At 37.9% G+C, this 23,142-nt stretch overlaps 1 protein-coding gene across 6 annotated transcripts in view; it reads right to left on the reverse strand.

Annotated features, from left to right (window-relative positions):
* Positions 1-8,788: 8,788 nt before the first annotated feature.
* The window catches only part of SHROOM3 (shroom family member 3), a 262,210-nt gene continuing 247,856 nt past the window's right edge, over positions 8,789-23,142 (reverse strand). For all 6 annotated transcript variants that reach the window (XM_056803258.1, XM_056803257.1, XM_007495798.2 and 3 more), the window contains 2 exons: positions 15,667-15,939; positions 8,789-11,344 (listed from right to left, as the gene is read on the reverse strand). In XM_056803258.1, the coding sequence (XP_056659236.1) occupies positions 10,976-11,344; positions 15,667-15,939 (642 nt within the window). In that variant the 3' untranslated portion in view covers positions 8,789-10,975. The remainder of the gene's footprint in view (positions 11,345-15,666; positions 15,940-23,142) is intronic.

Genomic DNA, 23,142 nt, shown 5'->3' on the forward strand with positions numbered 1-23,142 from the left:
TCTGTCTACTGATCTCTACTGATGACTAGTAGATCAATCTATTTCCTAACCTCCTCCTCCCTTCACTCCCTCCCTTCTCCAACCCTCTCCCTCCCAGTCTCTTCTTGAAGCCTTTGGCTTCCTCCCTCCCCCCTGAGTGGACTATGATATTTATGAGGAAAAACTTCTTCCTTTCTTTTCTCAGGTAAAGGGATTTATTGGGATAACAGGATAAGGAAACTGAGGAAAGAGGGATGAGGGTTTCCCTAATCTATAATGAGGGAGAATTTGAGGGTTTGGGAAAGTAGTCCAGTCAAACTGTGACAGAGGGACAGTTAGAGAGATGGAGGACAACTGTTTAAAATCTTTCTTCTTCACAAATTCATCAAGGTCTCTCAGCCTAATTTCAGAAGCCCTATCCCTTAAGGGTCCTTCAGTCTGGAATATAAACTAAATAATATCAGTTCAGCTTCTTCTCTCTACACCTAGGCTTGCCTCCTTTCTTGTTCAGTCTCCCCAGAGAGAGAGACAGAAACAAATCCCTCTGGCCAGCTTCAACTCCCAGAGCCAGAGACAGAATCAGTTCCTCCTTTGGTCCGAGAGTCCAAAAAGCCAAGCCTCCTCAGTTCAATAACCCCCCAGAGAGAGAGCGAGTCCCAAGGTCCCAATTCCTCTCCTCTGGTCAGGCTCCCCCAACTACCTTCTTCTTGATTGACAGACTGACTGGTCCCTAGCCTTGGTTCTTGCATCTTGGCTTGTCCTGCAAAACCTCTCTCTCTTCAAGTCTCTACCACACTTGGTGAGCCTGTTGAATGGAATTTTAAAACCATATATATCAACCTTGTGCATAAATCAACTATTCACAGGATCCTCTTGTGCCCCACCTTGGAGAAATACTTATTCTAAAAAACAAAAACAAAAGCCCAGAGATAATGTCTCTTTCCTGACAAATGTTCCAGTAAGATACCCCTAAGATGTAATATGGTACCCTAAGAAACATCAAATAACTTGGAGCAATCCAAAGGTTTTTTTTTTATTGGGGTCCTTGGCACAAACATTCATCAACTGGGTGTATTGCTAGAAGAATTTAGAATACAAAGGTGGAAGATGGTAGCTTCCTGAAACAAAAGACCATTCTCTCCAATACAATGGGGGTAACTGTTAGATCAATCAGAAGAGTTAATATCAAGAGGACACATGACATAATCAAAAGATAATGTAAGACAGAAACTACATAAACCAAATTTAAGCAACAGGGGAGGGAGATTCTTGGATATTGTTATCTTGACAAAGGCATGAGAAAAACCTGTGAAGTTTTTTATTTTTCATGATTATTTTTGGAATGAAACACACAGCTGCTAGTAACTATGAAATGCCCAGAATTTGTGAATTACTGAGTTCTAGTAGATTTCAGACCAGAAAACACCCTATATCTTCCAGGCTAGGGCTTTAGGCTACTTCCCTCCCCTCCAAAATTTTCTTTCTGAAAAATGCCTCTCAGTCTCAGGCCTCATCCCATATGCTCCATGGGTTCAACTGATACTGTGAACAATATAGACATGGAAAAGAATATAGGGAAGACTGAAAGGGGTACTTTGCTAATATGATGTGCCATTTTTCTTTGAAAAAAATGAAGGTTCCAAAATGGGTAAAAAGCAAGAAGAATCATAGTTTCTTATTATCTCACTCTCTCTCTCTCTCTCTCTCCTTTCCTCTCCGCTCTCAGTCACCTTTTCTTTCTTTCTTTTTTTTTAAACCCTTACCTTCCTTCTTGGAGTCAATACTGTGTATTGGCTCCAAAGCAGAAGAGTGGTAAGGGCTAGGCAATGGGGATTAAGTGACTTGCCCAGGGTCACACAGTTGGGAAGTGTCTGAGACCAGATTTGAACCTAGGACCTTCCCTCTCTAGGCCTGACTCTCAATCCACTGAGCCACCCAGCTGCCCCACATCTTTTCTAATATAAAATAAAATGGTCACTTTCTCTGAAAGTTCTCTTTTCCTCAAATGGCAAAATTGATTTGTTCCAGGTGGCACAATGAATAGAGTACCAGGCCTGGAGTCAGCAAGACCTGACTTCAAATCTAACCTGAGATACTAGATATATGACCATGGACAAGTCACTGAATCATATTTGCCTCAATTTCCTCATCTGTAAAATGAGCTGGACAAGAAAATGGCGAACCATTACAGCATCACCAAGATATGCCAAGATAAACTACTTGATTTCTATACAAACTTGTGTGTAGATAGAATCTGCTCCTCTCCCCAGTTTGTCTTTTATGGAAATAAGTACCTGATGTTTTAAATTTAAATCTAACACTGGAAAGACCCTCCACAAACTGATGCAGAACAAAATGAGCAGAACCAGGAGAACATTGTACACAGAAACGGAAACATTGTGGCAGGATCAAATGTAGTCGACTTTGCTACTAATAGCAATGCAATGATTCAGGACAATCCCAAGGAATTTATGGGAGAGAATGCTATCCATTTCAAGAAAGAACTTGGGAATAAAAACATAGAAGGAAAGCATATGATTTATCACTTGTTTACATGGGTATAGGATTTGGGGTTTGGGTTTTTAAAAGATTATTACAAAAATGAATAATACGGAAATGGGTATTGAGTGTATAATTAATATATAATTACATGTATAATTCAGTGGAATTGTTGTCAGTTCCAGGAGTGAGGAGGGAAAAAGAGGAGGGAAAGAAAAGGAATCATGTAACCATGGAAAAATACTTAAAAATAAATGAACAATAATTTAAAAAGAAATAAAAAAAGAAAAAGAAAAAACCCAACAGGGTCAAAAACAGTCTGAAGTGATTTGACAATAAGAATGCTTTATAGTTTTAAGAAGTACTTATTAATTCTCAGTCATATGAATTAAACTTGACTGACTCCATGCAGTTTTAACAATACTGACATGGCTTGGGATTTCCTAAGGCCTTCTTATTCTGTTTAGATTATAGAGAAATTGTAGCATTCAATTAAATTCAAGGTTTTTTTCTAAACTAATTCTGCTTTGAAATTGGATTTTAGTTCTTTTTATTCTCTGAGTCTCCACTTTCTAAAAAGAAATCAAGAAGCTGACCTCTTCAACTCTACCCACTTTTTCTTTGGTTAAACAGATGTCAAGTCCAAGCCAAGGGAAATCTTAGCCCAAACACAAAGCACATGACTACCTGAGACACTTCAAAGACTTGGGCTAGGATACTGTCCTGTGAAAAGGGTTAGTTGTGGCTAAACTGAAATCAATTCAGTACTCTGAGTCATTGAAACTAGGATAACAAGATTCCTTTTCCAGCTATATCAACTTGGTGCAAAAGGCTTTCATTTTGTTTGACTTTTAAATAGCCCATGTGGTGTAAGCAGAATTTTACCCATTATGGGTAAAATGGGAATAATGGTAGTAATAAGGTTAGTTTGGAAGACTATACGTTAAGAGTACAGGGGCTATGGTGGTGATGAGCATCCTTTCCAGATAAATTTTTATTGTCCAGTTATTTCAGTTCAGTCCAACTCTTTGTGATCCCATTTGAGGTTTTCTTGGCAAAAATACTGGAATGTTTTGCTATTTCCTTCTTCAATTTATTTTTCAGATGAGGAAACTGAGGAAAACTGTTAAGGTTAAGTGTTAAGTGACTTAACCAGGGTCACATATCTGGTGTCTGAGGTTGTATTTGAATTCAGGTTTTCTTGACTCCAGGCCTGGCACTCTATCTACTAAGCAACCCAGCTCACCTTTCCAGGTAAGAAGTTAGTTTTACTTTTGCTCTCTTTTTTGCTTAGACTTCTTAAAGTTGGGAGGTGGGACTAGCTACTTATATGCCTGGTCCCTGCAGATAAGATAACAAATTGGCTATGGTTCGATATTCAAAAAAAAGCTATCTGGAATAATGGAATGGGCTGATCTTGATATCTCAAAGACCAGGGCTCTAGTCTAGCCTTTGATCCCAAGTCTTTGATTACTTGAATGAAGTTGGGCAATCTGAGAGTTCAAATCAGTGCCTCCAAGGCAGACAATCTACCACAGAGGTTGATAAATTTTATGTTTTTTTTTTTAACATTTTAAAATAAAGTTTTATTGTATTTTAAAATATAAAAATCCCTCTTAGCTTTTTTTGTTGTTCAATCATTTTTCAGTCGCGTCCAAATCTTCATGAACCCATTTGAAGTTTTCTTGGCAAAGATCCTGGAGTGATTTGTCATTTTCTTCTTTAGCTTATTCCTTATATAGGTGAGGAAACTATAACAAATAGAGTTAAGTGACTTGCACCAGGTCACACAACTAGTGTGTGAGGCCAGATCTGATCTTAGGAGGATGAGTTTTCCTGGCTCCAGTTCTGGTATTCTATTCACTGTACCATCTAGCTGCCCTCTTAGCTAGCTGGGCAGTTAAAAAAAATCTGGTGAGTTTTAAGTTGTAATTTAATACCCAGGATCTATAGAGAAATTGCTGATCTGTACTATCTGTGGTTGCTATTAAAACATTTTTCTCCAATGACGAAAATACAGTGTAAATCAGTCATCAGTCACTCTCCTCTACTCTCTTTATCAGTGATGCCAACTCATAGGGGTGTCTTCTGTAGTGAAGGGTGTTTATGAGAACAGTTATTGTGGTCAAGAGCAATGAGGGTTTTGGAGTGAGAGAATGATTGGGGAAAAAGTTTGAGATCTCTCTGCAGCTTTGCAGTGACTTAGAACCATGCCTTTTGCATGGGCTACAGACTAGTTAATTATATGGCATCAGCAGGAATAGGGTTTTCCAGATCCCTGGGGATCATCATCATCATTAATAATATTAGTAATATTAATAATTAAAAGTAATGATAATAGCATTTATGAAGTACATTGAGGTTTACAAGTGCTTTATATATGCTAAATCCATCCTGGTCTTTATAATCACCCTGTGAGGTATGCTTTTAGATGTAAATTATTGGCAGAAGAGGGGAAAGTTCCAGTATCTTTTTCTGAGGGTAGTTAGGTAATGGTTAGGTTATACCATGGTCCATCTAGGGTAAAACAAACATAAATATCTTTTTTTCCAAATGGAGTAGCTAGGTGGCATAGTGGATAGAGTGCTGGCAAAAAGACTCATCTACCTGAGTTCAAATCTGGAAAATCACTTGACCCTGTTTGCCTCAGTTTGTTTGTCTGTAAAATGAGCTGGAGAAGGAAATGGCAAACCACTCCAGTATCTTTGCCAAGAAAATCCTGAATAAGGTTATGAAGATTCAATGAGTCATACCTGGAGATGAGTCCTTGTGGTGTCATTTTGCTTCATTCAGTGAGATGTATAAAAAAATAAAATTATTATTCTTGGAAGCTCCTTTTCCCCCTTTGTAACTTCATAAGACCATTTGGAGATGCTCAGTGCTGCGGCTAAAAGATCCTGCTGTTTAATCTTTGAGTCTCACCTCTTAACTATATCTGGGCCTCAGGGAGTGAATACCAGGTTCTAAAATGAGACTCTTGCTCAGAAGGCAACCTCAGCTTCAAGTATACTCAAAATTAAGAATCGAACCCAGGAGAAATGCATTTGAGACAAAACAAAAATTGGATCTAATCCTTTCCAGAAGCCAGGAAAAGTGGCAACTTTACCTCCTATAAACCTTATCAAGGACTTTCCATGGAATCTTAGGAGGGTGAGAAGGGGATTTGTATTTTTATTTAATCAAAGATTTAGACTTCCCTTCCATTTATTTTGAATTTGGGTCAATCAGCAACCAGGGAATTGATCCCACAGGCACTAATTGAGGAATCATGATTGATTCCTGGGGAGTGACGTAAGAGAGCTAGTGGATGTAGTAAGGATTTATAAGATGAGACCCAGCAGGAAGCTGAAGGGTTTGTTGTTTTCTGAGGCTGAGAATCAGAGACAGACACTAAGCTCTTAGGCTCTGGATTATTAGGCTAGGAAATTCTTCACATCCTTTCTATATTTCTCTCCTTTATTTTTCTTACTAATAAATCTAGCTATTAACAGTCTTGTGACTTAAGGGTTAATTATAATTTTGGTGACCACCCATTCTAATCATTACAGAAGTAAAGTTGCCTGTCATGGAGATGGGCACTCCAATAAACATAAGCTTTGCTCAGGGATTCACAGGTCTACTGAAACATTTGGACTATTTTTATATTATTACTATATGTGATAAATTCCATCAAGGCATAGCTATCTTCTCGTCATGGGACTTCCCTCAGCACCTGGGACCTTTTCTCACCCGAGACATCCCCTCTGCCAATGCTGACCCCCTTCTCCTATTGGTAAATACCTTCCAGGGCCTCTGTTTCGGGAGTGGGCTCAGGCTGGCCTGTCATTGCTTTCCTGGCAATGCTTTTGACTCTCTGGAATTTGTCACCATGAATCCAACATGGGTATAGCACTCTTTTTAGTGTCATCTTCCTTTATTAGGAATGTAAGCTCTTTGAGGGAAAGAACTGTCTTTTTGCCTATATTTGTATCCCTAGAGCTTAGCACAATGCTAGTTAGGCACAAAGTAAGTGCTTGCTACTTGCCTCCTTGACATCTGCACAGACCAAAAGGAAGCATAACCCCTGATGATGAAAATTGGAAGATAAATCGACAGTGAAAAAAAATGTTTTCAGAGAAATCACTGATAAATCATATTTCAGTAGTAATGATATGAGCAAAAGGAGGCTTTGCCTTCTACTCTGTCAATTTTTGGTGGTGGAACAGGAGTGGAAAGGAGAGAAAGGGTGGATAAGTAAAGAAGTGAATGAATAAAGGAGATGCCCTTTTCTAAGTATTTGCACCCAAGAGTAATTTTACCAAAATTGGTCACTATCATAAATTAGTTTAAAAATTTTTTCCTGTTACTTTGAAATTTAGATTACTCCACCCTACTTAGATCTTACTACAAAAAAGGTGTTAAGTAACTAACAAAAGGTGAACTTAACAAAGAAGTGTTAAGTAACTCAAAAGATATAATCTAATCAAAGAAGATGAGAACTAAAGATTGGGCAGTCCTGGAGAAAAGCCTCTGATATGATTGGTAGACATGAAAATTTAGAGGAAGGGACACAAGAGTAAAAGGTCTATATATTTCGCGTCACTTCCTCTCTCTGGTACCTTTTGTGGCGGAGAGGTGGATGGTGGTAGCATGCTGGGCCTTTCAGCATCTTGGCATGGCTACAGCTATTGTCTGGTTCAGTGGTGAGTTTCTGGCTGAGTTTTTCCTCCTTTACTTTCCAAATTTATCCTCTTAGAAGCCTCTAATCTCCTTCAGAGACCTAGAGGCAGAGATCTTGAACTCCCCCTGGCATAGGCCAGGTGGGAGAAATCTTATACCTTCTTCCCTCTTTCTCCTTAAAATCCTTGCCTCTATATTAATTAAAATTACCATAAATTTCCAGACTGACTTGGGTATTCTATTTGGGATTTTTTCCCTGGTGACCAATTAATTTAGATTTTAAGTCACAACCCTAAAATTATCTCCATAGTCCAGAGATAAAAATCTGATTATAAGTACCATTGTATATGCATAACAATGAGATTTTAAAGACCTAGTTGGTCACTTTTTACAAAAAAATATTTAATATAGCAAAATTTTATTACAACCAAAGAATTAGGAAAGACTGTTGCAAGATCATAAGAGGGGTCTTCCTAAGCAAACTCAAAATTCACTCCTTATTGGACATCTAGCACTTAGAAATTTAAAGAGTCAATAGGGTCACTTAGTAGATTATATAATAGTAATAATGATGATAAAGACTGGATTATTAAGAAGATGTTATTTAATTAATAGGAACCCAGGAAAAAGCAAGTTCTGAATTGGTGTTTCCATTTCAGTCCCAACAACACTGCTAAACTTCATAAAGACAGAGCCAGAAACATACACCAACCCTTCAAGAAGTGATTGATTTTCATTTGGAGCCTTATTTCCATCTTCCTACTTGGACATTGTTCTAGACTTTCACTTGGATGTTCAATTTATCTTTCCTTCTCCTAAACTATGCAGTTAGGCTAATAAATGCTCTTGATTCATCAACTGAATATCTGACAGGGATTATTTGCATGTAAATCTACAGAATCCCAGTTAGAACCAGAATAATAGTGAGTATTTGTATAGCACCTTTTATTTGTCAGGTACTTCATTGAGTGCTTTAGAAATATTATGACATTTCACCCTCAAAAAAACCTTGGGACTTAGGTGCTATTATCATATCTATTTTATAGATGAGGAAACTGAGGCAAACAGTAGAGAAATCACTTGCTCAGGGCTATACAGCTAGAAAGTATCTGATGCTGGATTTGAACTCAGACCTTTCTAACTCCAGATCTAGCCATCAGCACCTTCCAGCTGTACTTTCAACATTAAGGATCCATCCAGATCCAGGTCTGTGACCATGAAAAGAATGGCTATCTTGGAAAGAATTCTTACTGTTATTTTTAATATCAAAATTTGCACAGAGTAGAAGCTTCCAAGTACAAGTCAATATACTTTGGTGACCTTTGAGTTTTTGCCTTATGAAAAAGCTTAGGGTGGGTGTGTATATCTGGGAGCTAAAAAAATAGGGGGGGGATCATTTTGTTTTAGAGCCCAAAAATCATGATGTTTTTAAAGAACAGAATACTACCAAGAATTTAAAAAATATTGTTATGTAGTGTAAAATAAATTAGTCTTCATGTTCTCACCTCCAACCCATGCTATCTTAGCCACCTTATTTCTTCTGGGCAACCTGGGAAATATGGTCAGGCAGAAGCAAGGCCAAATCATTAGTATCTAGTGGGCCACCAAGTATGAAAGGTTTCAGAGCCTAGAGCAGCTGATTCAAGGAAAGTAAGTTTAAAACACCAAATGTGCATTATTTATTTTTTTGTCTTTGCATACCATTTTGTAGTAACAATAACTATAGCAAGCATTTGTATAATATTTTAAGGTTTGCAAACATTCTCTTATTTGCCCTCAACACCACCCTGGAGAGATACAACATGTTACTATCCCTAGTTTACAAATAAAGAAACTGAGACAGATGGGATAAGCCCAGGGTTACATAGCTAGTAAGTGTCTAAGGCCACATTTGAACTCAGGTCTTTCTGACTCCAGTCCCAGAGTTCTAGTCACAGCAGCACCTAGTGGGATAGATCTCTAATGGAGTCATTTTGCTTACCTGGCTACTACTCCTTAAATAGATTCTTGACAACTGATAAATTCACTAAAAATGCTAGAGTGATTTTTCTCTCTTGGTCCTTTGACTTCATTTCCATCTTTTTAGATCGGGTTAATGGCATGATATTTTGTAAGTATGAAATATCCTATCTAAAAAAGACAATGAAAATAAAATTCTCTCACTGATAGAAAAATGTTGCTGGCAAGTTCCACCATCTTAGAAAAAAGCAAGCAAACAAAAAAGCATCCTTAAAACATCGTGTAAATTTCATTAGGAAGTTAGAACAAACAAACAAACACCCAAACACCAAATGTCAGGCTGTATTAATTCCAGGAGTGTGCTGGTAAATGTTTAACAACTAGCTCTCCCTCCCCAAAAAGTACTCATGATGCACTTAAGTTTAATCTGCATTATTAACATTATTAACATCCATCATTTTCACAAGTCCAAATAATCAACAGGACAATAAATCAAACCCTTCTTTGCAGCAGTTTGCTGATTTCTAAAATGTAAATGCTTAGGCTGAACATTTAACATCAGTGTAAGCTGGTTTCAGCACTCCCCTGAATGAAGTCCAAGTCCTGAACTGGGGATGAAGGAGTTCAGCTTGTAATTGGCTAGGGAAATGATATCATTTCCATTTTGAATTTGCCCCCTGCTTGAACAAATTGGGACCTCCCTCTACCAGGGCAGGCCAATGCCTCTTTGGCAATTTAGAATTGCCTCCAGTGATGTCAAATTCAAGTAGAAACTTATCCTTGGGCCCTGCATATTGACTTTAAAAACCACATGTCATTAACATCATGTATTATAGTTTAATTATTTTTGTTGTTGTTAAAGACTTTCCAATTACATTTTAATTTGGGTTTGGTGGCACAAGTCACTTGTGGCTGGCTAATTGTGACATCACCAGAAGTCAGAGGTGAAGAGAATTTCCCAAGGAAAACAGTCACAGTATGTGTCAGAAGTGGGACTCCGTTCCAAGACACAGTGATGAGAAAGTAGATAACCCGGGAACATTTTCTATTCAGGATAGCCTAAGTGAGAACAGAATTTTGTCCTTAACTTTCTATCCCTTGAATTACTTCGACAAAGGGACATACAGGGACAGAGAGACAGAGACAGAGGGAGAAAGGAGAGAGAAGATGGGGGAGAGACAGAGATGAAGAGAGAGGCAGAGAGATAGGCGTAGGGGAAGAGACAGACAGACAATAGACAGAGATGGGGAGGGGGAGTACAGATTCTTATGCTTGGTGTACTTATCTTTGGGCTTCTTGGTCTCATTAAAGATTTTCACCAAAGACCTCATTATAATAGGGTTTCCTGTGTCCACCATAGAGTTAAGTAACTGATTAGCATATAAACAAACATTTACACATCCTTATTCATTTAAAAAATATAAATAGTGACAATGTTTAGGGTTCCCCCTCCTTTCTCTTCATATTTTTTTAGACTTTATTTTACAGACCCTTCTTTAGTGCATATCTACTCTATCATTATATAGGGCACTTTACCCAGGAGACAGAAGATCAGTACATATTCTTGAAGGTAAAACATACTTGTTTTATGTTGTCTCAGTCTGGTTAAAAGCTAAAGAATCAACCACCCTTTAACCAACCTCCAGGTTCAGTGTTCTTCTTCCTACCATGGAAAAATAGAAAGGATTACATTTGGGAAACTGGGAGGAGAAAAAAAACCCCAAACTCCAGAAGTGTATTTTTTTTCCATTTTTTCCCTCCCATTAAAAATGCCAAAATCCTATAATTTTTTAAATTGAACTGGAATTTGAAAACTGATCATATTAAATAATCTTGAGAGTAAAGCCAAGTTCTTTGTTAGGTCTTATAGGGTTTAAGGCTAAAGGGAAGAGATCAATGGTGGAAGCCCACTTCTGAATGTACAGTCTCCATCAGGGGTCATCTCAGTTTCGGGAGTCAAAGGGGCAGCTGGGGTCCTGGCCTCAGTGAGGAAGTCCCTGGGAAGACTTTCCAGCAGGCAGTTAAGCTGCTCCTGCCCCAGTTTGATCTTGTCATCCAGTTTTCGCTGCTCAATGAGGAGTGTTGACTTCATCTTCACAAAGTGTTGGTAGTCCTGGAGTTGCTCAGTGGTGAGGTAATTGGCCAAGATGTCCAAAACCACACGCTCTCTCCGGTCTAGGTTCTCCTTGAGCTCCCGAGCATCTTCATGCTGTCCAGCTAACACCTTTTTCTTCTCATTTAGAGAGCTCTGGCACATCAAAAGAAGTTTATTAATTATGGCAAGGATGAATTAATTCAATAATAAGTGATCAACTAGTTATTACTAATAATAATCAGTCAACTAATTAATAAGGCAAGAAATGGTAAGGAAGGCACAACTTTAAATCCCCTATGAGTAAGTCTGGAGAAGGACCTGGGTTTAAATCTGGCCTTAGATATCTCATGGAATTGGGCAAGTCACTTAACCCCCTTACTGCTTTTCTGCTTTGGAACTGATACTTAGTACCAATTCTTTTTCTTTTTTTAACTCTTGCTTTCCATCTTGGAATCAATACTATATATTCGTTCTAAGGCAGAAAAGCAGTAAAGACTAGACAAACAGGGTTAAGTAAACTAGGAAGTGTCTGAGGTCAGGGACCTCCCATCTCCTCACTTTCCCCCTTTTGTATCAATTCCAAGAGAGAAGGTAAGGGTTTAAAAAAAGAGGCCTCCTTATTGGCTTCAGTCTGAGGGGATTATCTGAAATCAATTGAAGCTATGACATAGCAGTACCTTTTCTTGGGTAGAGAAAAGGACAGTCAGAGAAGATCTAAAAGCCTCGTTACTGTGATAATATGACTAAATTACTATGAAATTTCTTCTCTCCCATCTTTGAACCTTACTTGAAGTTGATACTTTATGTATCAACAATGGTGATACACATTCTCTAAACATTTCCTCTGGTTTTCTGGACTGTTGTTTTGTTGTTTTTGTAGGCAGACTGGAAAAGAAATTAGAACCCAGAGTAGGAGTCATTGTTGCTGGATTGGGCTGTGACTTCACTGATGACGAAAGCCAACCTGAAACTTCTCTCCAAATTTTGAATGTTTTTTTTTTCCCTTGAACAGATTATTTCCTACACTAGTGAGACCTACAATTAAAAACTTCATCTTGTCGACCCCTTTTCTCAGCTTAATTTTTCTTGGAACAGAGTAGTGGTTCTCAATCTTTTTGGTCTCAAAACTCCTTTGTGCTCTGAAAGAATTATTGAGGCCTCTAAATAACTTTTGTTTATGTGGACTACATCCATAACACCATAAAAATAGTATTGACCTTGTGTAACAACTACTGAAACATATTCAGGGACTCCCAGACTAGACCTTGAGAACTGGAATAGAGGATAAAATAATACTAACTCTGGGATGATTTAGGTGAGATGCATGAATGTAATAGATTATTATTGTCCATAACAAAGGATAACTGTGAAGGATTCAAAGAACTCTGGGAAAACTAATAGGAAGTGATGCAGAACTGGGAAACCAAACACAGAATGAGTACAATGGAAAGGAAAGGAAAGGAGACAGGAATGAGCATTTATAGAGTGCCTACTATGGGCAAGATACTGTGTCCCTCTTTGCAAATATCTCATTTGATCCTCAAAACAACTCTGGGAGGTTGGTGCTATTATTATCCTTGTTTTACAGTTGAGGAAACTGAGGCAAATGGAGAGGACTTTTTCAGAGGCACAAATCTAGTGCCTGAGGTCAAGTTTGAGCTCAGCTCTTCCTGACTCCAGGCCCAGTGCTCTATTCATCACCCCAATGACTGCCCTAAAGAACAATGCTCAAAAAATGAAACATTATGTAACTACAATGACTAAGCCTGGGGCCAAAGAAGAAATGAGAAAATGTTCCTTCTTCCCTTTGTTTGCAAAGGTACTGAGCATATAGTAAATACTTCATAAATGGTCATTGGCTGGAAGACTGGTGGGGGACTATGGGTGAAGGGCTTTGTCTACAATGTCAGGCTCAGCTGAGGTGTTAGTGATACTGACCTACATTTCATTTTTATTTTATATTACCAGGGATGGCTTGCAAAGGATTTGAGTGAGGGGGTGGTGGTACAATTACAAAGCAAGGGGATATAATAACATTTTTATAGTGCTTCCTATTTTTGCAAGGCAGTAAACATATATTTGATTTGATCCCTGGAAGGTGGGTATTATTATTATCCTCATTTTACAAATGAAGAAACTGAGGGGTTGAGAGGTCAGTAAGTGACATGTCGACATAACTAATAAGTATTTGAGGCAAGATTCAAACTCAGGTCTTCCTGACTCCATGGCTAATACTCTCTTTCCACTGCACAATCTAGCTGCCTAAAAAGATTTTGATAATTTTTTTTTAAATCAAGGTTTCAGACAATCCTATTAAGAAACAAATACAGGAGACCATTGAGCATCTCAGTGGATAGAGAACTAGCCCTGGAGACAGGAAGTTCTGGGTTCAAATCTAGCCTCAGACTGAGTGACACTGGGCAAGTCATTTAACCCTCACTGCCTAACTCTTCTACCTACCGAACTGACACTCAGTATCCATTCTGAGATGGAAGGTAAGAGTTTAAAAACAAACTAACAAACAACAAAACCCCAAACTAATGCAGGCTAGTTTTCTTGCATTTAGTATTTATTTTAGAGATATTATGGAATTTGCAGGAAGTCGAGTGGGAATCTTGCTATTCAGGCAAGGGCAGGTAGGGCAAGGAAGGGGTCTAACATTGATGGATTCCCAAGGTTCTATTCCAGGAATATACAGGTGTATATTTGACCTTTCTCTTTTTGTTCTATGCATAGGAACACTGAAAGCTAAGCGTGTAAAGGGTAATAAAATCTAATTTTGAAAATCTAAATTTGAAATTTGAAAAATAATTAGAGCAAGAGTTAAATAATATTTAGCACCGATATAGTGCTTTAAAGATTTGCAAAGCACCAAATATATATTTTTACATACACTCATTTGACTTTCTAGTTCTCTATTACGTCTTCTTAAAAATGCCTGATATTATGAGGGGAAAAAAAGACCAATCACAAAAGGACATTATAAGAAACTAATTTAAAAAAACTCCAAACAAATGCAACATACCATATGTATATCTTCATAGTTTTATAGTTTTAATGGCATTTGGCCCAATGTATGATTTTAACTTATAACTCAAAGTCTAATTAGAAGGATAAAAAATATTCTTGACATTTTGAAGAAAAAAAAATTTGCAAAGGTTAAAATAGAAATCAACCTATTCCAAGGTTACACAGATTTACTTTAGCACACACATTCATGTGGGGGTTCCCTAAAGATTAATTAAAGCATCTCTGTCCCAGATTCCCCAGATCTTTTCCCTAAAGATCCAATCTAATACTTTGAGAAAAATAAAAAAATAAGTATTTTAGAACAAATCAAGAAAACAATTTTAAAATAGTTTAGGACTTAGAATATTAACTTGTAAGAAAAAACCCACCAAAATACCTTTGATATTTAAATTTAATCCACTAGCTATTTCATTCTCCTCTTTAAAACTTAAAAAAAAAAATTTTAAATGCCATAACCTAGATCAAGATTTGTTTCTTACACATTTAGCTATCTCTACAGCTACTGAACAAGTGAGGATTGGATTGGGATGGAAGGAGGAGAAAGGAAGGAAGGAAAGAGATACAGCCTTCATGTCAGGAATATCCCTTAGGAATGGTAAATATTCAGAACATCCTTATCTTCCTTGTGTACATGGAATAGTGAAATAGAAATAGTACCTTGCATTTAAGTCTCTGGGTTTCTTTTCAAATTAAATTCTTCCTTTGAGAAGAAATGAAAAAGGATTTTGAAAAGACTCCATGGAAATCATTCTACCTTCCCACCCATCTGCCACACTCACTTTCTTTATGTCTACCTGAATAAAAGATGATGGAAATATTTGGGGGATGAAGGATACAGAGAGGCCCTGAAAATACTTAATGGATTCATTTTATTGCTGCAATCCCAGGTGCTTAACACATGATAATTGTCAGAATAAATGGCATATATTCTTTAAAGTTTGTGTTCTACCAGGGAGGTGGAGGCTGGTGGATTGCTTGAGCATAGGAGTTTTGAACTGACGTAAGGACAAAGACAAATGAATGTCTACACTCTCCACCAATATGGTGAACCTCAGGGAACAGTGGACAAATCAATGTTTCAGAACTGATTTGTAGTGTGACCAGGCCATTGTAGAATGGGTGAGATAGGACACCTAATCTCAAAATAAAGATAAAAAAAAAGCTTGGACAGCTCCCGATATCTCCCTTCCCATCTGTCTTAGAATCAATACTGCATATCACTGCCAAAGCAGAAGAAAGGAAAGGGCTAGGCAATTGTAACTTGCCTAGGGTCACACAGGCAGGAAGTGACTTGAGGCCAGATTTGAACCCAATCCCTCCTGTCTTTTGCATGGCTCTCCATCCACTGCTCTCCTTTTGTCTTTCTTCATAACCCCACTCTGGTATAGTGCCTGGCTTAATAAATGGGTGTTGACTTGACTTTTGTATAGGGGATAGGTACCTACCCACTCTTCACTATCAGCATCTTCCCCCAGGCCACTGAGGACATTTTCTACCCGGGCCAGACGTCCCGAGAGGGAAAGCAGGAGGTTCACAACCTTGTCAAGGTCGCCTACAAACATCTTGTACTTGTCTAGTTCATTGGGCTTGCAGAGTTTGCAGACCAGAACTTCCACTTCTTCTCCCAGGGCATTGTTGAGCTTTATATCCATGAACAAACTTTCTTTTGCTTCCTTCAGGGACTCCAGTTTATGCCTCAGGCTTCTGATGAGTTTGGCCTATAACGATAAATAGAGTAAACTCACTGGGATATTAAAATTTAAAGGCTAAAAAGAGCAAAATGTAGGTTGATGTCAGTCTTGGATGTCCTCTACCTGCCAAGGCTTGGTTCAAGAGAGAGGCTGTGCTTAGAGACAGGGCAGCTAGGTGGCTCATTGGATAGACAGGAAAACTCAAATTCAAATCCAGACTCAGACACTTACTAGCTGTGTGCTCCTGAGCAAATCATTTATCCCTTGTCTACCTTGTCAGTTTTCTTCATCTGTAAAATGGGGCTCATGACAGCACCTACCTTATCAGGTGACTCTGGATCAAATGAGATGGTATTTCCAGGAAAATACCATCAGTTATATACCATCAGCAGTTAGGAAAGTGGCTGGCAGATGCTTAGTAAAGGCTTGTTCCTTTCCTTTCTGGAAATTCTCATCACCCCTCTGAACTTTGCTCACACTCTTCTTCATTCCTATAATTAACCATTCCTCTCTCCATCCTTCTGTGCTTTCAAGAACCAACTCAATGGTTACTAACACAACTATCTGCACTACTTCCACAGGTAAAAGTGATTTCTGCCTTCTCGAGTTTCTATGAACCCTTTCTCCCTTGTACTGACCACTTTTTGTCTTATATCAATTATTATTATTAGACTCTTACCTTCCATCTTAGAATCAATTCTGTGTACTGGTTCCAAAAGCAGAAGAGCAGTAAAAGCTAGACAACGGGAGTTAAGGGACTTGCCCAGGGTCACACAACTAGGAGGTATCTGAGGCCAGATTTGAACTCAGGACCTCTCATCTCTAGACCTGGCTTTCAATCTGCTGAGCCACCCAGCGGCTCCCTCTCATAGTTGCATACATCTTCCCCCTTCACTTAGGCTGTAAGTGCTTTGAGGACAATTTGTGCCTTATTTAATCTTTGGTATCCAAGGACACCACCTTGCTGAGAGAAACTTAATACATGTCTGTATAATTAAAAAGCACATTTTCCAAGTAAACATCAAACTAGGGAAGGGGGAAAAAGGCAACAGGTTAATTGCTATCCTGGCATTTTAAGGAGGGCAACCCAACTTGTCAAGATAATTTGATGATTTGATCAGAATATGGTGGTAAAGGGGCAGCTAGGTGGCTCAGTGGATTGAGAACCAGGGAGGTCCTGGGTTCAAATCTGGTCTCAGATACATCCTAGCTGTGTGACCCTGGGCAAGTCACTTAACCCCCATTGCCTAGCCCTTACTGCTCTTCTGCCTTAGAACCAATATATAGTATTGATTCTGAGATGGAAGAAAAGGGTTTAAAAAGAAAAGAATATGGGGGTCAATATTCAATAAGAGATAGCAGGGGGGAATCTGGTAACCTGGCTCATGGCCTCACATAGAATTGTTTTTAAAAAGAAGACCAGACAGACTACTGGGTAAACATGGCGGCAGTCTAGACATAAGACTCATCCTCTCCTCAGCACCCACAGATATAGACTACCTCAAAAGACCAAAAAAAAAACAAAACAAAAAACAAAATCATAAGAACGAAGGGATTCTACAGTAGGGCGCAGTATTGAAGGCACATGGGATTTGGGCATTTCTACACTATAAGGGGGTGAAAAAGCTCCCACCAAAAAGTGAGCTGATCTACCCTCCCCCACCCTACCTATAGAGCCAGAGCCAGGTTGAACTAGAATCAGTGAGTGAGCAAAGGGCACCTCGAGAGTGAGTAAGGGACACCTCTAGGTCTTTAGCAGCTGACTAAGACCACCAAAGACCTACCCCTGAGAGTAGCTATACCTGAAACCCCAGCAGGCTGAAGAGAGCAGACTTTGAGTGCCCACAGAGAGAGAGCACAGAGAAGGGCAGTGAATAGTAGAAGCTAGGGGGGCAGCTGGGTAGCTCAGTGGATTGAGAACCAGGCTTAGAGACGGGAGGTCCTGGTTCAAATCTGGCCTCAGCCACTTCCTAGTGACCCTGGGCAAGTCACTTGATCCGCATTGCCTGGCCCTTACCACTCTTCTGCCTTGGAGCCAATACACAGTATTGACTCCAAGACGGAAGGTAAGGGTTTCAAAAAAAAAATAGTAGAAGCTACAGAGATTCGAGAGGTTGCCTCAGGCAAAATCCTTGCTCCTTAACTCCATACACAGAGAGCCTGCCCATCTCACTCAGATTTCTGCCTAAAAAAGGGAAGGAAAAGGCTCCACAGTGATGGCAAATTGTGCCCAGGAGCAACAACCTCCCTCCAAGGAAAACAGGAAGAAGGGATTGACCCTCAGAAATTTTTATGGAGGAAAAACTCAGGCTACAGAGGAAATAGAGGAGGAAATTCAAATAAATGCACCAAAACCTTCCCCCCAAAATGAAAATTGTCCACAAGCTCTTGAAGAATTTTAATTGGAGCTTATCAAAAAGATGGAAGCCTTCTGGCAAGAAAAGTGGGAAATAGTTCAAAGAGAAAATAACAGTGTAAAGGACAAGAACTTCCGATTCTAGAAACAGCTGGAAGCCATGAAAAGCATGATAGACCAAATTGAAAAGGAAAACCAGTCTTTAAAATCCAGAATTAGGCAATTGGAAGACAATGATCTTGCAAGACAGCAAGAATTAATAAAGCAAAGTCAAACGATTGACAAAATAGAAGAAAACATAAAATATCTCACTGAGAAGATGACAGATCAGGAAAACAGATCATGGAGAGACAATTTGAGAATCATTGGTCTACCTGAAAACCCAGAAATAAACAGAAATCTTGACATCATACTACAAGAAATCATCCAAGAAAACTGCCCTGATGTCCTTGAAAAGGGGGCAAAATAAACATTGAAAGAGTTCATAGAACACCCTATACACTAAATCCTCAAAAGATAACTCCCAGGAATGTAATTGCCAAATTCCAGGGCTTTCAAGCTAAGGAGAAAATACTACAAGAAGCCAAAAGGAGACAATTCAGATACCAAGGAGCACCAATCAGGATCACACAAGACATGGCAGCTTCCACACTAAAGGCTTGGAACATGATATTCAGAAAGGCAAGAGAACTGGGTCTTCAATCAAGGATCATCTATCCATCAAAACTGACTATATACTTCCAGGGGAAAGTATGGGCATTCAACAAAATAGAAGATTTCCATGTTTTTGTAAAGAAAAGACCAGAACTAAGTGGAAAATTTGCTATCCAAACACAAAGATCAAGAGAAACATGAAAAGGTAAATAAGAAAGAGAGGGAAAGGGGGAAAATGGTTTTTTATTCAAACTTTCTTCTTTAAGGGCTACAATTAGATAACATTTTATATATTAATGTATGTGGAAAATGTTATTTGTAACTCAAAAATTATATTCACTATTATAGTAATTAGAAGAATCATTCACAGGAAGAGATTGGAGTAATAAGTGCTATTAAATGATGTTCAAAAAAAGAAAAATGGAGGGGGGAAATCGAAGATGGCACCAAGAGATACTTGAAGAAATAAAATAAATAGGATAATCTTTATCATACAAAGATATGCATGGGAAGGGAGGAGGGAGAATACTCTTATAAGAAGGAGAGGAAAAGAGTGCTGGTAGGTAATACTTAAACCTTACTCTCAGTGAAATAAATTCTGAGAGGGAAGAGCATCTAGATCCATTGAGGTCTTGAATTCTATCTTATCTATAAGTTAGAAGGGAAAACTAAGGGGAATACAAAAAGGGAGGGAAAGAGAAGGGGGAGGGAACTTAACAGACCCTACAAAAACAAAAAGGGAACAAAAAGGGAGGGGCCAGAAAGGGAAGCATACTAAGGAAGGGGATTAGGGGGATTGATTAAAAGTAAACCACTGGTTTAAAAAGATATAGCAAAAGAAGAAAGGACAGAACTAGGAGAAGATATCAAAATGCTGGGGAATACACAAGTGACAATCATAACTTTGAATGTGAATAAGATGACCTTACCCATAAAACGAAAACAAATAGGACAGTAGATTAGAATCCAAAATCCTACCATATGTGGTCTACAAGAAACACACCTGAGGCGAGTAGACACTCACAAGGTAGGAATTAAAGATTGGAGAAAAAACTATTGGACCTCAACTGATAGAAAGAAGGCAGGAGTTGCAATAATGATATCTGACAAAGCCAAAGTAAAAATAGATCTGATTAAAAAGGGTAGGGAAGGTAAAATCATCCTGATAAAAGGGAGTATAGACAATGAGGAAAATCACTAATCAACATGTATGCACTGTGAATCTTAAAAATTCTCAGAGCCTACTTCATAAGATTTGGTTAAGACCATTCCCCATTTTAAACAATGAAGGAACTTAGATCAGGAATGTGAGACCTCTACTCCACCCCTACTTAAGCATGCTTTAGGGGAAGAAACTCCATGCTGAACAATGAAAAATACTTAAACCCAAAAGTTCTTAAGCTGTGCATATTTTTAGATCTAATACAAAAGGGTGCTAAGTACCTATAAAGGTCAGGCAACTTGTGAATTTACAAGGAGCAAAGAGGTGAGAACTTACTCAGAGGTTTTTTCAGGTGTGAACTTAATCAAAAGTTTAAGTCTACTTAGGTGTGAATTAAGAATGGTCTGTCCTTTGGAAACCGTCTACTGTGATTGGTAGATGTGAGAACTTAGGCGAGGTGACATAGGAGAAAATTCCCTTTAAAAGGAGATGAAAAGCTGAGAGAAGGGACTGTCTCAGAACTCTCTCTGGAAATTCAGCTGGGAAAAGCTGAATTGGAGGAGGCAGCTGGTGCCTCTCTGAACACTAGAATCTTGCTTGGGACAAATCTTGTGGTGAGTGGATAAAAGACTGACTGATCTCTCTCTTAGGGTTTTCAGCCTAGGCTGGCTCATGCTGGCCTAGGTCGGTCTAGCCCTTTTTCTCATTATTTCCTTCTCTCTCTCTCTCTCTCTCTCTCTCTCTCTCTCTCTCTCTCTCTCTCTCTCTCTCTCTCTCTCTCTCTCTCTCTCTCTCTCTCTCTCTTTCATTAATTCCTCATTTGTATTAATTAAAATCTCTATAAAACCCAGCTGACTTGAGTATATTTAATATTTGGGAAATTTTCCCTGGTGACCACCTTATAAATATAAGATTTCAAACAAGACACTGTCTTGAAACCATATTTTCTGGGGTCACAGCCAACCACTCTTTTATCTGTAACAGTTTATGACTCCCACTATTTTAATCATCACAGCACCAAATTTCTAAAGGAGAAACTAGTGGAATTGAAGGAGGAAAAAGATAATAAAATTATACTAGTGGGAGACCTGAATCTGTCACTATCAAATTTAGATAAATCAAATAAAAAAACTAAATAAGAAAGAGGTTACCTCTTTCTTAAGTGAGGTGAATGAAATCTTAGAAAAATTAGAGTTAATAGATATATGGAGAAAAATAAATAGGGACAAAAAGGAATACACCTTCTTTTCAGCACCACCACATGGCACATTCACAAAGACTGACCATGGACTAGGTCATAAAAACATGGCAAACAAATGCAGAAAAGAAGAAATAATAAATGTAACCTTTTCAGATCAGAAGGCAATAAAATAATGATCAGTAAGGGTACATGGAGAGCCAAATAAAAAATTAATTGGAAATTAAATAATATGATTCTCCAAAATCGGTTAGAGAACAAATCACAGAAACAATTAATAATTTCATTGAAGAAAATGACAATGATGAGATCCTTTCAAAATTGATGGGAAGCAGCCAAAGTAGTACTCAGGGGGAAATTTATATCCTTGAATTCATATATTAACAAATTAGGGAGGGCAGAGTTCAATGAATTGGACATGCAAATAAAAAAACTTGAAAGTGAACAAATCAAAAATCCCCAGAAGAAAACTAAATTAGAGATCCTAAAAATTAAGGAGGAAATTAATAAAATCCAAAGTGAAAGAACTATTGAAATAATAAATAAGACTAGAAGCTGGTATTTTGAAAAAACAAATGAAATAGACAAAGTACTGGTCAACTTAATAAAAAAAAGGAAAGAAGAAAATCAAATTAACAGTATCATATATGAAAAGGGAAACCTCACCTCCAACGAAGAGGAAATTAAGGAAATCATTAAAAACTATTTTGCCCAATTATATGACAATAAACATGTCAATCTAGGTGGTATGGATGAATATTTATAAATATACAAATTACCTAGATTAACAGAAGAAGAAATAGAATTCCTAAATAATCAGAATATCAGAATATTCAGAAATATCAGAAAAAGAAATTGAATAAGCCATCAAAGAACTGCCTAAGAAAAAATCTCCAGGTGAATTCTATCAAACATTCAAAGAACAGCTAATCCCAATACTATTTCACATAATAAGCAAAGAAGGAGTTCTACAAAATTCCTTTTATGACACAAATATGGTATGATTCCAAAGCCAGGCAGGTCAAAAACAGAAAGAAAACTATAGACCAATCTCCTTAATGAACATAGATGCAAAATTCTTAAATAGGATACTAGCAAAAAGACTCCAGCAAGTCATCACAAGGGTTATATACTATGACCAGGTTGGATTTATACCAGGAATGCAAGGATGGTTCAATGTTAAGAAAACTGTCCACATAATTGACTATATCAACAAGCAAACCAACAAAAATCACATGATTATCTCAATAGATGCAGAAAAAGCCTTTGATAAAATACAACACCCATTCCTATTGAAAACACTAGAAAGTATAGGAATAGAAGGGTCTTTCCTAAAAATAATAAACAGTATTTATCTAAAACTATCAGCCATCATCATCTGCAATGGGGATAAACTAGATGCATTCCCAATAAGATCCGGAGTGAAACAAGGATGCCCATTATCATCGTTATTATTTAATTGTACTAGAAACACTAGCAGTAGCAATTAGAGAAGAAAAAAAAATGTAGATATTAAAATTGGCAATGAGGAGACCAAGCTCTTTGCAGGTGATATGATGGTCTACTTAAAGAATCCTAGAGAATCAACCAAAAGGTAGTGGAAATAATCAACAACTTTAGCTAAGTTGCAGGATACAAAATAAATCCACACAAGTCATCAGCATTTCTATATATCTCCAACACATCTCAGCAACAAGAATTAGAAAGAGAAATTCCATTTAAAATCACCCCAGACAATATAAAATACTTAGGAATCTATCTGCTGAGACAAACACAGGAACTATATGAACACAACTACAAAACACTTTCCACACAATTAAAACTAGATCTAAACAATTGGAAAAACATTAACTGCTCATG

This window comes from Monodelphis domestica, chromosome 6 (assembly GCF_027887165.1).
Source record: "Monodelphis domestica isolate mMonDom1 chromosome 6, mMonDom1.pri, whole genome shotgun sequence".
Lineage (NCBI taxonomy): Eukaryota > Metazoa > Chordata > Mammalia > Didelphimorphia > Didelphidae > Monodelphis > Monodelphis domestica.